The 12,310-nt window shown below is 46.5% G+C and overlaps 2 protein-coding genes across 4 annotated transcripts; both read right to left on the bottom strand.

The window, feature by feature from the left end:
- Positions 1 to 318: 318 nt before the first annotated feature.
- On the bottom strand, positions 319 to 7,652 carry LOC133159352 (uncharacterized). 2 transcript variants are annotated; one of them, XM_061286282.1, is made up of 8 exons: positions 7,482 to 7,652; positions 6,017 to 6,126; positions 5,730 to 5,836; positions 5,453 to 5,648; positions 4,357 to 5,360; positions 3,056 to 3,840; positions 2,467 to 2,664; positions 319 to 1,672 (listed from the first exon to the last, which is right to left on the bottom strand). In XM_061286282.1, the coding sequence occupies exons 4-8, from the start codon at positions 5,453 to 5,455 to the stop codon at positions 1,413 to 1,415; spliced, it is 2,250 nt and encodes a 749-aa protein (XP_061142266.1). In that variant the 5' UTR covers positions 5,456 to 5,648; positions 5,730 to 5,836; positions 6,017 to 6,126; positions 7,482 to 7,652; the 3' UTR covers positions 319 to 1,412. The 2 variants fall into 2 exon arrangements, with proteins under 2 accessions (XP_061142266.1, XP_061142255.1); XM_061286271.1 differs by having other exon boundaries at positions 5,752 to 5,836.
- A 381-nt stretch (positions 7,653 to 8,033) lies between these two features.
- cntf (ciliary neurotrophic factor) lies at positions 8,034 to 11,659 on the bottom strand. 2 transcript variants are annotated; one of them, XM_061290609.1, is made up of 4 exons: positions 11,088 to 11,659; positions 9,534 to 9,845; positions 9,151 to 9,338; positions 8,034 to 9,043 (listed from the first exon to the last, which is right to left on the bottom strand). In XM_061290609.1, exons 1-3 carry the CDS (start codon positions 11,226 to 11,228, stop codon positions 9,198 to 9,200), a joined length of 594 nt encoding a protein of 197 aa, XP_061146593.1. In that variant the 5' UTR covers positions 11,229 to 11,659; the 3' UTR covers positions 8,034 to 9,043; positions 9,151 to 9,197. The 2 variants fall into 2 exon arrangements, with proteins under 2 accessions (XP_061146593.1, XP_061146585.1); XM_061290601.1 differs by having other exon boundaries at positions 8,034 to 9,338.
- Between the last annotated feature and the right edge of the window lie 651 nt (positions 11,660 to 12,310).

The following is a 12,310-nucleotide window of genomic DNA, read 5'->3' as shown; positions in this document are numbered from 1 at the left end:
TGGATTAAAATTGGGGGGAAAATAAGGGAATGAAAAGAAACCTCGTATGATTCAAAAATAAATTCAGTGTTCATCCGCAAAGCCTTTTTTTTTTAAATTTTGTGGTAATGGGGGCGATATGTTGCAGTGTTGGGGTACATTTTGACCATTCGCCAGTTTAAAAAGTGACTTATAAAATGTATAAATGCAGTCAAGTGATGTAGTCCCTTGAACTTTACCTTGATTAGGTGGCCATTAAGAAAATTATTTTTAATGTGAAAAATTAATCTCTAAACACGTTCGATCTTTTTAGACAGTTGACAAATTAATAGAAGCAGATTGAGAAAAACAACAGAAGTGATTTCTTTAATCACGGTGAATATTTAGCACAATTCAGTCCTTCTTCCCTGACATATTGTGAAACTGTACCCAAAAACTCACATCGAAATTCAGTTTAAAAAAAAAAACACAGTCATTGACTTTAATACAGATAATATGTACAGTAAAGTATGTACATAAGACAAAAACTTTAAGATCACGACTGTGGAATAATTACAATAGCCTATCTGTCGGATGAATATCAGTAGCCTCTGTAGAGGTATGCTGCCGCTGCCATGTCACACTGGTCTCATAGTTAAAGACTTCTTTTTATAGTAATACTAACAGTAATAATAATACATAGACACAGACTATACCTAAAATGATACCAGTTGAGAAGATACAAAGTCCATGAGTTGGCCTTGAAAGCATTAATTCCCAACCACCGTGCTGCGAAACATTTTCAGATTTTCAATCTAATACATCTGCGGTATAAACCGGGAAAGTCGCCGTTTAACCAAGGAACAATGTTGTGTTTTACCAGGGTCATTTCAAAAATACCACTTGTAATATTACACTTTCTGTGACAGAAAGAAACCATTAATCTAAAAAAAAAAAAAATAACTTTCTTGAAAATATGGGCTTTTTGGTCTGAATTTAAAAAAAAAAAGTTAACTGTTTTTCCATCAGTCCACATACATTGATATGCACTTGTTTTTTTTAATGATATAACAATTTTATCGCAGCGTTTTGGCGGCCTACCGGGTGTCCCCCATTTGGGAGCCACTGCTTTCAAAGGCCGGAACGACGAGCTTTACACATTCTTGTTTGGTCATCTAAATGGCTCCCATGTGATGCTACTACATGTGCAGTTGATCCACGTCGCACAATTGCCGGGCTGCCACACCCACACCCCGAAGTCAAACGCCACTTTTTGTTCTTTGGCTTTTTTTCTCGTGTGTGAGACCGAAGGGTGCAGCTGATTTTAAAAGAGGACAAGTGTAGTCCTTCCATATTCCATGTACGACAATGACGATGATGCCCGTGGGCATTTATTTTACACAAAAGAGCGTTTGCTGGTGGTTGCTACCTCACCGCGCCGCTTTTGTCCCAGCTCAACAGACAGCGGCAGCGGCGGCCATGGCGGCACTTTCCCGTCTGCCCTGCTTTTTCAGCAGCTGGATCCGGTTGTGCACGTAGAACTTGATGGCGCGCCAGTCGCGGTGGTTGCTGACGAGCAGCGGACAAAGCTCCAGACAGCGCTCACAGTCGGCCTTGGCGGGTACGCGCAGGTCGGCCAGGTTGCGGTTGAGGTGCGTTTCCACGGCGACGCGCTCTGCCTCTGACCACGGACGCTTCACCACGCCCCGTTTCCCTGTGGGAGGTAAACGCATTGCATGGATAAATACAAAAACGTACTAAAAGCTGGAAATGAAGAACTACCGTATTTTCCGGCCTATAAGGCGCACCGGACTATAAGGCGCACCTTCAATGAATGGCCCATTTTAAAACTTTATCCTTATATAAGGCGCACCGGCCTATAAGGCGCACCATTAATGCATCATGTCAGATTTTTAATCCAAATCAAATCATTCTCCATTTTATCTTTTTTATTTCAACTTCAGACGGAAACAAATTACTTTATAATCATAAAATAATGATCCATAGTCTTTTTGAGTCATGATTCATAGTCTTCAGCGGGCCACTTATGATTGATTTCATGACACAATGCTTTTGGCCAGTTTAAATTTAGGAATTTGGTCCATATATAAGGCGCACTGGGCTATAAGGCGCACTGTTGGTTTTTGGGAAAATTTTAGGTTTTTAGGTGCGCCTTATAGGGCGGAAAATACGGTACTTTAAAATGCCCATGAACATGTTTAACTGTATAAAAAAATTAGAACAGCCTATAAAAAAAAAAAAAAAACTAACACTTTTTTTTTTAAATCAATGAAATAATAAAGCTACATAAATAAATAAATAAATAAAAAATTTGAGACATGATGAGATTATCCTTAAAAAAAATAAAATAAAAATACCAACATAAAAACTTTGTCCATGACTATGAGCAATAACTGGGATTGGGAATAATTCAAATTAGAAAATCGAGAAGGAAGAAAACCAAAGCACAAGCTGTGTTATGATAAACCGAAATGGAGCAAGCATTACCTGATTTGGGTAACCTCCTTTTGGGAGCGCCGGCGGCTGACGGGCTGACTGCCGACGCGACTGGCGTCCTCTTTCTCTTCGGGGGTCTGCCCGGACCTTTCTTCTTCACGATCACCTCCACCTTTTCCGGCACCTCGTCCTTTACGTCTTCCGCCTCCGAGCCTTCCGAGAATGAGTCGACGGAGTTGCCGGACATCACTGCCGGACAGAAAAGACGTCTTGCAGTCAAAATGTGTTTGTAAAGTCGACGGTTGGACACTATAGCTATAAATTAAATTGATTAAAGTTTATTAAAGTTATCAATGCTGAAATGTGCACGATATCAGTCACATGACCATTCCACGTGTTTGGTGTATGTTAAAGCTCATAGCAGCCAATGCTAATCTTCCAGCGTGTTGTAGCCTAGGCACACATGAGAAATCCACTTCCGTATTAGCGAACGTTGTGAGTACACTTGCGATACACTGTCAAGTCGATACTGTACACATATATTGTGTTTTTGACTATAACATGACTATAATTCTAATTTACAATTGCCATGGACATAAAATATGAAAAGTAGCTTCAGCAAGTGGCCTCCTTGTCTTACCGTCCAGCTCCAGGCAAATGTGCTGCAAGCTCATCCCGCGGAAGAGCACGCCCTCCTTCTCGCCGTACAGAACCACGCGGCCCACCTGCCCCATCAGGGAGGCGTCCCGCGTGATGGAGGAGCAGTTCTGCGTCACGTGGTACTCTGTCTCCAGAAAGTTCTCCAGGCGCTTAGTGGCGCCGCCTTGAGCTGAGCCCTCCTCCAGGAGCAAGATCTGCGTGAGAATGGCCACCTGCCGGCGCACCCGAGTCCCCGTGATGGCGCCGGGGTTCTTGACGCCGCTGGCCCGTGCCAGGTTCCTCAAGAGGTCCGTGCCACGGAGCGGGGTGGCGGGCGAGTGATAGGGGCGGGAGAAAACGTAGGGGCTCTCGGGGTCGACGCCCACGTCGGCGCTGGTTTGCAGGAGCAGGTCGAGGCAAGACTCGCAGTTGGGCGGCAGAATGAGGGGCTGGACGCGGCCGCGCTTTCCCATGACGCACGCTCTCGGGAGGTGGCAGAGGACCCTGCGCTCAAAGGGCGACAGGAGCGCCTCGGTGCCGCCGCAGGAACTCTCCTGCGGGGCGGCACGCTTGCGGTAGTCCTGGATGGTGAGCTTGGCCACCTCGCACTCGCGGTGGCGGTTGTAGAGGATGAGCAGCGAGAGGCTAGCGTGGCACAGCTGGCGCCAAGCCTCGGCCGAGCGCGAGCGGCCCAGCGACAGGAAGGAGGCGTGCTGCTGCTGCTGGAGGTACGTCACCAGCGAGGACAGCGAGGACAGCAGCGGAGACATGTGGTGCCGCCGGGACCTGGAAGTAGATCGACACTCGTTAGAATGACTCCCGACTGGTACCGAAGCTACGACATGCATATGTTCAAGCAGCAGGTTTTAACTTTGCATCCTAATTTCGACTAGCCCGTCAATGGCGTTTTACATTTTAGGTTAGCATTAAGCTAATAACGCTCAATCAATTATTGGCTAAGTCAATAATTAGCACATCAATTTGACAATATCTGCTTCAGGGAACTATTTAAATGTTAACTTTTTAAGAGATGCTGCAAACCAAGTGAACATTTTCTCATTCAGATATTGGGAAATTTTGTAAATCGCTGTTCGTAGAAAATGCGGAAAGTCTTGTAATAAGGGTACGTTTTCAAGACGTTTGATATTTACGATTTTCTTTTCGTTATATATTTACAGTTTAACTCCTACTAGAATCCAGGCAGGCAATTCTTAGCATCTTCAATAGTGCTTCAGTTTTGGGGGCTTATTCACGGTTTTCAAAAACGCACACGGACAAGTTTTAAATGATTCAGGGCCCAACCTGGTGTCCCCGTTCTTCTCCTCCGGTGTGTCACCGTCTCCATCCGCACTAAGGTCAAGATCTTCTTCCAAATCGATGTCCGGTTCAGGTGTTGGAGGAGGAGCCAGGTCTTCTTGGACCGGCTCGGCCTCCACCTTTTGTTGCTCTTCGAGCTTCTCCCTCTTCATCCTACGACCTCTCCTGGGAGGAGATGGGGGAGGAGGTGTAGGGCTCTTAACCCGGGGCGTCGGCGTAGGAGCGGAGCGTCTGGTGGTCGGCGGAGATGATCCGAGCGCCGCCTTCTTCTGAGCAGGCGGCGATACGGAGAGGGAGAAAGAAACGGCGCCCGGGCGGGTGGACGGTGAGTCACGCTCCCTGGCAAAGAGCGAGGGCGGGGGTGCCGGGCTGGGGGCTGAAGGCTGCGGGACCGCGAAGGAATGACTGTGAGTTGTGGAGGCGGGTGCGGGATTGCCGTTGGCGTGCGTGCGGAGATGCGCCAGCTCCATAGCCGAGCGCACCTCAGGCTGATTGGCGTGATGCTTCTCCAGGTGGCGCGCCAAAGACCGATAGTGCCGCCCGCAGTACAGACAGTGCTGACGGCGGCTCACTGGGGCACCGCCGGAGCTGCCAATGTTTATGTTGATGTTATTGTTGATATTGGTGGTCGGCGGGGCCATGGCGCCGACCGGCTGCGGGTTTGACCTTGCGGTGGGTGCCGAGAAGGAGGAGCAGGGACGCCCCGGGCCCCGGGAGGAGGTGGGCCCGCCTTTTTTCTTGCTGCCGTCCGAGGAGGGGATCTTGCGCTTCTTGCGGCGGCGAAGCATCCGTCCCCTCATCTCCTCTATTTCCTCCTCCTCCTCTTCCTCCTCGTCATCGTCGTCGTCATCCTCTTCCTCGTCCTCCTCACGATCTGAGTCGCTAGGCTCGGAATGGGTGAGCGGCGAGGATGAGGGCGATAGGGACCAGGAGGGGGTGAGGTAATCCGATACGGAGAGGGACAGCGGGTGGGGGCCGGCCTCTTCGTCCTGGTGGGGGTGCACGACAACATTAGCATGATCAAAGTTGACAAATCCCACTCTTATTGTTAGAAAACAATAGGAACAGGCCCATTTCTCACCATGGCATTCTCGCCCCAGTCTGTCAGGCTGTAGTCCACCGTGATCTCTTCCCCTTTGGCGATGTCTCGGATCGCTATGACTACCAGCCGCACCTGAGTCCCGCAGTGCACCTCGCGAATGCGGCAATTGGGCGGCGCGTGGAAGAGCACGGGTCCCCGGACGCTCCCCGCCCCTTCCTCGCCCAGCTCCGGCACGCTGGCAAAACAAAAAAGAAACAGGGACGCGTGAGTATTCGGTAAACCTCGAAAATAAGGGAGGCGGAGTCTGCGTAGTTACCATGATAACGGGTCCTCCTTACCAGAGCTGAGCAGGGTCTGTTAGGTAGTAGGGACTCCCCGGGGGAGGGAGGCCATCTTCGGTGCCCTCTGGATATTGGCCCTCACCTGAATGGACAACATATCACCTTTAGCACAATTCACAATAGGTAACAGGAAGTCACACCTGGATTTTGTGAGGTTGTTGTAACTTTGAATTTAAACAAAATTTGTCGGGCGAATTGCGATGATTGATCGTGACATCCCTGAGGGACTAAATAGATGAAGAGTCTGCGTGTGTGTACTGACCTGGGCTGTAGCTGTGCTCAGACATGCTCTCGTCCTCCTCATCTTCCGTCACGTACGCTCGGTCACACACCTTCACCGGCGTCCCCTTGCGCTTCCTCCCGCAAACGCGGCTGGAAAAACAACAACAGCTGTGATTTCTCCAACAATACACAACTTTTTTCTTTAAAATAAACGACTGAATGCTGCTGTAAAATACCTTTGGATGATTTATGTCAAAACTTTGATTTGAATGATCTGTGCTTGTACAGGGCTCGAAGCTTATTTTTTGCCCAAGTTGCCCTCGGGCAAGTTAGAGAACATTTTACTTGCCCGAAACAAAATTTTACTTGCCCGAATTTTTTTGGAGTGGATTTTTACTTGCCCGACACATTTTTGCAATAAAAAAGACAACACTATAAGTTTTGCCTTCATATGCCTTCGTATCCGCCAACCGGAAACAAGCTCTGCTGGTGCGCAGGCGCAGAAGAGCCAGGGACGGGTAAGGGAGCATGCATTTAATTACGAAGCGCTTTGCCGTTATCAATGTATTGCAGACTTACACGAGAAACTAACCGCTCCCTAGAAAACAAAATGTCGGACCAGAAGCGGCAGATGTTGCGAGAAATTATGCACAAAATTGTCTTTTTACAGCTTGAAAACATGGTATTATGGCAGGGCAAGTTCGGGCAAGTGAGGAAAAATTCTACTTGCCCGTCTGCCATCGCTACTTGCCCCGGGCAATCGGGCAATCGTTAGTTTCGAGCCCTGTTGTAATATTATCTAAATAAATGTTGGATAGTTTGACGAGTAGAAAACAATAAGCGATGTGGTTTAATGTGACCTACAACCAAGCAGTGGGTTTAAGCGCTGAATGGGTTTTATATGACCCCCAAAGGAGAGTTAGAAGAGATTAAACTTGGTTCATTCCTCCATATTAAAGACATGTGCTTTCGAGATGATTTCTGCATGCATGCTTTGGCGTTGCAGTCATTATAATGACAATGACGATGATGCTGCTGCTGACGACGACGACGGTGATGATTATGATGATTTTAGTGTGTGTGTGTGTGTGTGTGTGGGGGGGGGGGGGGGGTTCGGTCTCAAGTTCAACTGATCTGGGATCAGCTCGAATTCAGCCAGTGTCCAGCTGATGCTCCCACTGCGATGTTGATGCTAACACCACGGCTAACCAGTTAGCTTCACCGTCGCGTCAAAACATGACGGCTAACCGGGCCGGGGGCCCGCACTCTGACCGGAAAGAGGCGTCAAGCAACGGCCACGAGAGGCGCGGTACCCCCGCGACTCACAAAAAAAACCTTAAATGGTTGCTTTTCTCACAAAATCACACATCAGAAGGGAGAGAAGGGGAGGGGGTGGGGAGTAGAACGCGCGCCTGCGTTGAGTGGAGATAGAGCCAAGCTAACAAAGCCCCGTAAAATCTGAGGAGGGAATGGCGCAAAACGCAGGCCCGAGCGGAGCCACTCACCCCCGAGGAGGCGGCGGTTTGCTGCCATCCCCGTCGCTGTCGAGTGTCGGTGGCTCCCGGTAGTCGAAAGGCGAGCGCACATTCTCCGCCATTAGGACTGCCAGCCAGTGCTTCCCTCCAGTCCGTCTCCGCGCTCCCTCCTCCCTTGTCGGTGGGGGGTGTTCAGGCTTAATGCGCATGCGCGCAACATCATTTCGAAGGGGAGTGTGAGTACTGTTCAGATGGAGCACTTTCGCAAAAGAAAAATAATAATAATTCTCGTAACGGGACAGTCGGGGGGAAAAAAAAAAAAGAGTCGTTTCAAAAATCTAGAAAAAATCCTGCAACGTGATAAAGCCCATAAACGCAACTTTTGTCATGATTTTACAAATTGTTTGTAATTTGACTCAATTGTAACTTACCTAGTACTTGAAATATGAAAAAAAAAATTCATTACTCAAAATTTCTTATGACCACTTATTAAAAAGAATTCTTGAAAAATACTTTGCAAAAACATGTTAATATGATTTGGCAACACGATTACTTTTCTTCAAAACATCAATAACACCATAGTAAGATTTTTGAACGTGATTTATTTCTCATGACTCAATAAAAATTGATCCACGCTCATTTTGGATCTCTGACCCCTGAGGTTGGGAAACCTCTGGTGGTTCCAAAAGTGTACAGTAGCAGCACATTCAAGTAGTACATCAGGAGCAAACCATAAAAAAACAATGAAGTCCGTCCATTCTGGAATCATTGCGAGGGGGGGGGGGGGACAGTCACAGTTTGTCAGTCATTCAGGTATTCTTTTGGCTACATCTAGCAGTTAGTTTGTTAGTGTTAAATATCTTCTAATAAATAGAATAAATTACACGCAGTATGTTTGGAAAGTGGGTCACCGCACACGAGCGTCACAGCAAACAATGGCCAACTGGAGGTCATTTTAGCACTCGCGGAGGAAATACCGCCTGGGCAAAGCCGGGCCTTATTAAAGGAGCTTAGTGGTTAGTGAAGCAGCGTGTTGTTCCACAGGTCTTGGACAGTGACTGTTGATTTCGTTTTTTGTGGGAGAGAACAAATCATGAAATATGAATAAAAATATACTGATTGTTCAATTCAAACCACTTTTGACAGCGTCACGCAAAATGCTGCGTTATGAATCATGTCAAAATGATGCGGGTGGTCCGACTAGAATTTGGGGGGATGGACACATGTATTAAATGTGATTAACAATACACATATTCTACCACATGACGCGCTGGTTAGCACGTCCGCCTCACAGTTCAGAGAGTGCGGGTTCAATTCCACTTCCGGCTCGCCCTGTGTGGCGTTTGCATGTTCTCCCCGTGCCTGCGTGGGTTTTCTCCGAACACTCCGGTTTTCTCCCATATCCCAAAAATATGCACGGTCGGCTAATTGAGCACTCTAAATTGCCCGTAGGTGTGAGTGCAAATGCAGATGGTTGTTTGTGTCTGTGTGCCTTGCGATTGGCTGGCAACCGGTTCAGGGTGTCCCGATGACTGCTGGGATAGGCTCCCGCGACCCCCGTCACAGAAAATGGATGGATGGATATTCTACCACTGTAAAAATGCACAATCAAAGTTGAACATTATTGTGATGGTTTGGAAGTAAATCAAATGATGGAGTTGTGTTGTAAAAAAGGAACCGCCACTGTCCAATTCCTCACAATGAGGGGATGCCGGTGGTTAGTGTGGAGTGAAATCATTCGCCACTTTAGACGTCCTGCGCTCCTTCCCGCTGCGTGTGGAGAACGTGTAGAGCCTGCGTGGCGTGGTCGGCCCAGTGGACCAGCTCCAGCAGCACACGATGCGTCCACAGTTTGAGCTGGAAAGCTCCCCCGCTTCCATCAGTTTCCTAGCCACAAGACAGCAAATAGTCACTCACATTTTTGATCTGATTGTTTTGTAGTGCATGTGTTCAATTAAGATCATAACGCTGTTGGTGGTCAATCAACAATTCTGTGGAACAAGTACTTGCCTACTCAAAAATTGTGGGTGGTCAGATTGCTCCACTGTTGGACGAACGAGTGTATGAACATAAAGTCTCTACCTCATCACACCGGATATCCGGGGTGACTTCCAGTGCGACATCGTCCGTCTGCAGCAGGTTTTTGGTGGTGTGAAGTAAATGCTCCAACCGGATTCGGACGGTGTAGCGCAGGGTTTCGTAGTCGCTCTCCCCCTCGCCCCACTCCTCCTCGGCCCGGGCGATGGCACAGTGCAGAAGGCCCAGGCACTGGCGCAGGGCGGCGTGCATCCGCCGTGCTGCCTCTTCCGGGTCTGGCTCTTCTGTGCTCGAGCCCAGGGACACCATGCGGCCACCTTCGGCGGGCAGCTCCGACAAGAAGGTCTCCTGCTCCGTCTGGAAGCGGTTGTGATTTCACAGTTGTATTGATTATTAGATGGATTGTGTCAGCAAAGCCCGGGCACAAAAATACACAATCCATTAGGGAGGCTGGAGACCATAGATGGAAATGGGTGGTGGCTCGCCGTTAGTTTGATGACTATCCGCATCCTGATGCGCACAGGACACGTAGGGCCCAACCGAGCGTTTTCACGGTCATGCTTGGCCAACAACTCAAACAACTCACAATTTAGCATCCCCTGTTCTAATCCAAAGCCTTCACAGATGAGAGATGAAACGTCTTCTAAGAAAATCGGAGCAGTCCGGTTGCGATTGATTGAATGGCCTGAGATAGAGACGGCCCTGAATGAAGGACAATAGTCACAAGCATCTAGGACGTAGTACGTGCATCCAGATGCATTTAGACAAAATCTCCATGGCGACACCTTCAGACGACAACTTCCAAAGATGAATGAAAAAAATAAATCTATTTTTAAAAATTATTTCCTTTCTTGAAATTATAATTTAGAATTACAGTCATTTAAATTTAGTCGACTGATTTTTTTTTGTACAGCTGGCCGCATCAGGACAGATATAACACAGAAAAACTGAATTTAAAAAAAGTAATTGTATATAATTTATATTTAAAAATATTTAACCATAATAATAAAAGAACACACAACACAAAAATATATAAAAATAAAACATAGATATTTTGTATTTAATTATTTAATGCACCCCGTTCCATTATTCCTCAAAAGAAAAATTGTAGATATAGAGAATACAAATATTGAATTACAGAAGAAAAATTGTAGATATAGAGAATACAAATATTGAATTACATGTCAAATAAACCCAAATTATCATTTAAAAGTAATTAACACCCCTCTTCAAGTCTTTCCAAAAAGCAATGTACTATTTACAAAAATGCAAAAAAAAACACAAAATCAAATTAAAACTAAATTGTTGATATAAATTAAAAAAAATGATTTAATACATTTCTATTTTAAAAAATTGAATATTCAATATATGAATATTTAATTTTCTCTGTGCCATGGCAATAAAACTGAGGCCTATATTTAAAATACATTTACCTAGCTGGTCTGCTTTATTACTACGTGATGCATTGCAGTCCCACGCAGCAACCCACAGTAGTAATTCCAAGTAGAAACGTACCGTTAAGTGAACCGTACCAAAATCAAGCATGACAATGAAGGTACGATTTATATTACGGTGGATATCTAAATGATCGAGACTCACGTATAACTGGAGCAAGCGGGAACATTCATATTGAAGCAGCCGGGCAAGGGACAGCGCTTTGCCCGTCGGCGAGCCACCAGGCACCGGCGTGTTGGGCGACCTCATCCCCTCCTCCTCCTCTTGCTGCTGCTGCTCGGCCATTCCGCACTCACTCGCTCCACTCCGAATTCGTGCGACGCTTCGGTTGCGGCCCACCCACCCAGCTAGGGGCGATGCCTAAAGGTGTTCGTTTGCGTGCTCCGGCGGCCCGGGAGGGAAGAAAGCGCGTGCTCGTTGATGTCGCCGGAGGTGGACGTTAATTGGTTCCGGCGAGCACCGGTGGCCAGGGGGCGTTTTTAGCGGGACGCACAGGGGAGATAGAAGAGTCTTTTTTTTTTTCCTGCAGCGACCCACCCACTCGGGCAACTATGGCAAGCACGCACTGTATTGGCGTCTCTCTCTCTTTCTCTCTCTCTCTTTCTCTCTCTCTTTCTCTCTCTCTTTCTCTCTCTCTCTCTCTCTCTCTCTCTCTCTCTCTCTCTCTCTCTCTCTCTCTCTCTCTCTCTCTCGATTATGTTTTTAAAGTGGTCATTTAATTGCCCTTGAAAACTAGGGGGAACATTGTTTTTGTTGTTTTTGTTTTTATTTCCAGTATGATATAACTAATAAAATAATAATAAAAAATGTAAAACAAAAACAAATCAGCGATTACAATGATGATGATGATGATTACTTATAGGGAAAAGAGGTGGAAGTGGAAATCTTAACTCGGGTTTAAACAATTTTCCCACCTGCCACCAGGTAGAGACAAAGGACAAGTGACAGTTCAAGTCCTGGCTGCTTTCGGTTTGCCTGCCACACCTATAGTGATAGCAACAAGGATTAACTTGATTTTTTTGTTATTTTACGACACAAACACAACAATGGAAAAACTGACAAACACAACTCATTGACATGCTGATAAGACAAAGTTATTATTGTTTTCAAATCATAAAACAAGTGCCTCAAACTCTGCCAGTATGTCATTGAAGTGGCTCATGAATAAAAATACATTGCAATTGATGACTCCCTCACTTTTAAACCTCTTATTGATCAACCTATGAAGAAATTCAAACTTAAATTTGAGTTTCTTCTTCTATATTTCCTTTTGTCTTGGACTAGTATGTTTACCATGCTTTGTTGATGTTCATCACAAAAATTCTTTCAAGATGACTGATTCAAAACTGAGAGAATATGAGACTGCC

This window comes from Syngnathus typhle, linkage group LG1 (genome assembly GCF_033458585.1).
Source record: "Syngnathus typhle isolate RoL2023-S1 ecotype Sweden linkage group LG1, RoL_Styp_1.0, whole genome shotgun sequence".
Classification (NCBI taxonomy): domain Eukaryota; kingdom Metazoa; phylum Chordata; class Actinopteri; order Syngnathiformes; family Syngnathidae; genus Syngnathus; species Syngnathus typhle.
Note: the sequence above shows the minus strand (reverse complement) of the source record. Positions and strands in the feature narration are given on the sequence as shown.

What these genes read in the sequence shown, in the direction of transcription:
- LOC133159352 (XM_061286271.1), bottom strand. Translation starts at nt 7,573, where the DNA reads ATGGCGGAGAATGTGCGCTCGCCTTTCGACTACCGGGAGCCACCGACA. An exon ending in GAGAAGAACGGGGACACCAG is followed by an intron (nt 3,841 to 4,356) that starts GTTGGGCCCTGA and finishes ATCTACTTCCAG; the next exon opens with GTCCCGGCGGCACCACATGT. An exon ending in AAGGAGGTTACCCAAATCAG is followed by an intron (nt 1,673 to 2,466) that starts GTAATGCTTGCT and finishes TACCTCCCACAG; the next exon opens with GGAAACGGGGCGTGGTGAAG.
- cntf (XM_061290601.1), bottom strand. Translation starts at nt 11,228, where the DNA reads ATGGCCGAGCAGCAGCAGCAAGAGGAGGAGGAGGGGATGAGGTCGCCC. An exon ending in CCCGCTTGCTCCAGTTATAC is followed by an intron (nt 9,846 to 11,087) that starts GTGAGTCTCGAT and finishes AACCGCTTCCAG; the next exon opens with ACGGAGCAGGAGACCTTCTT. An exon ending in CGGATATCCGGTGTGATGAG is followed by an intron (nt 9,339 to 9,533) that starts GTAGAGACTTTA and finishes TCTTGTGGCTAG; the next exon opens with GAAACTGATGGAAGCGGGGG.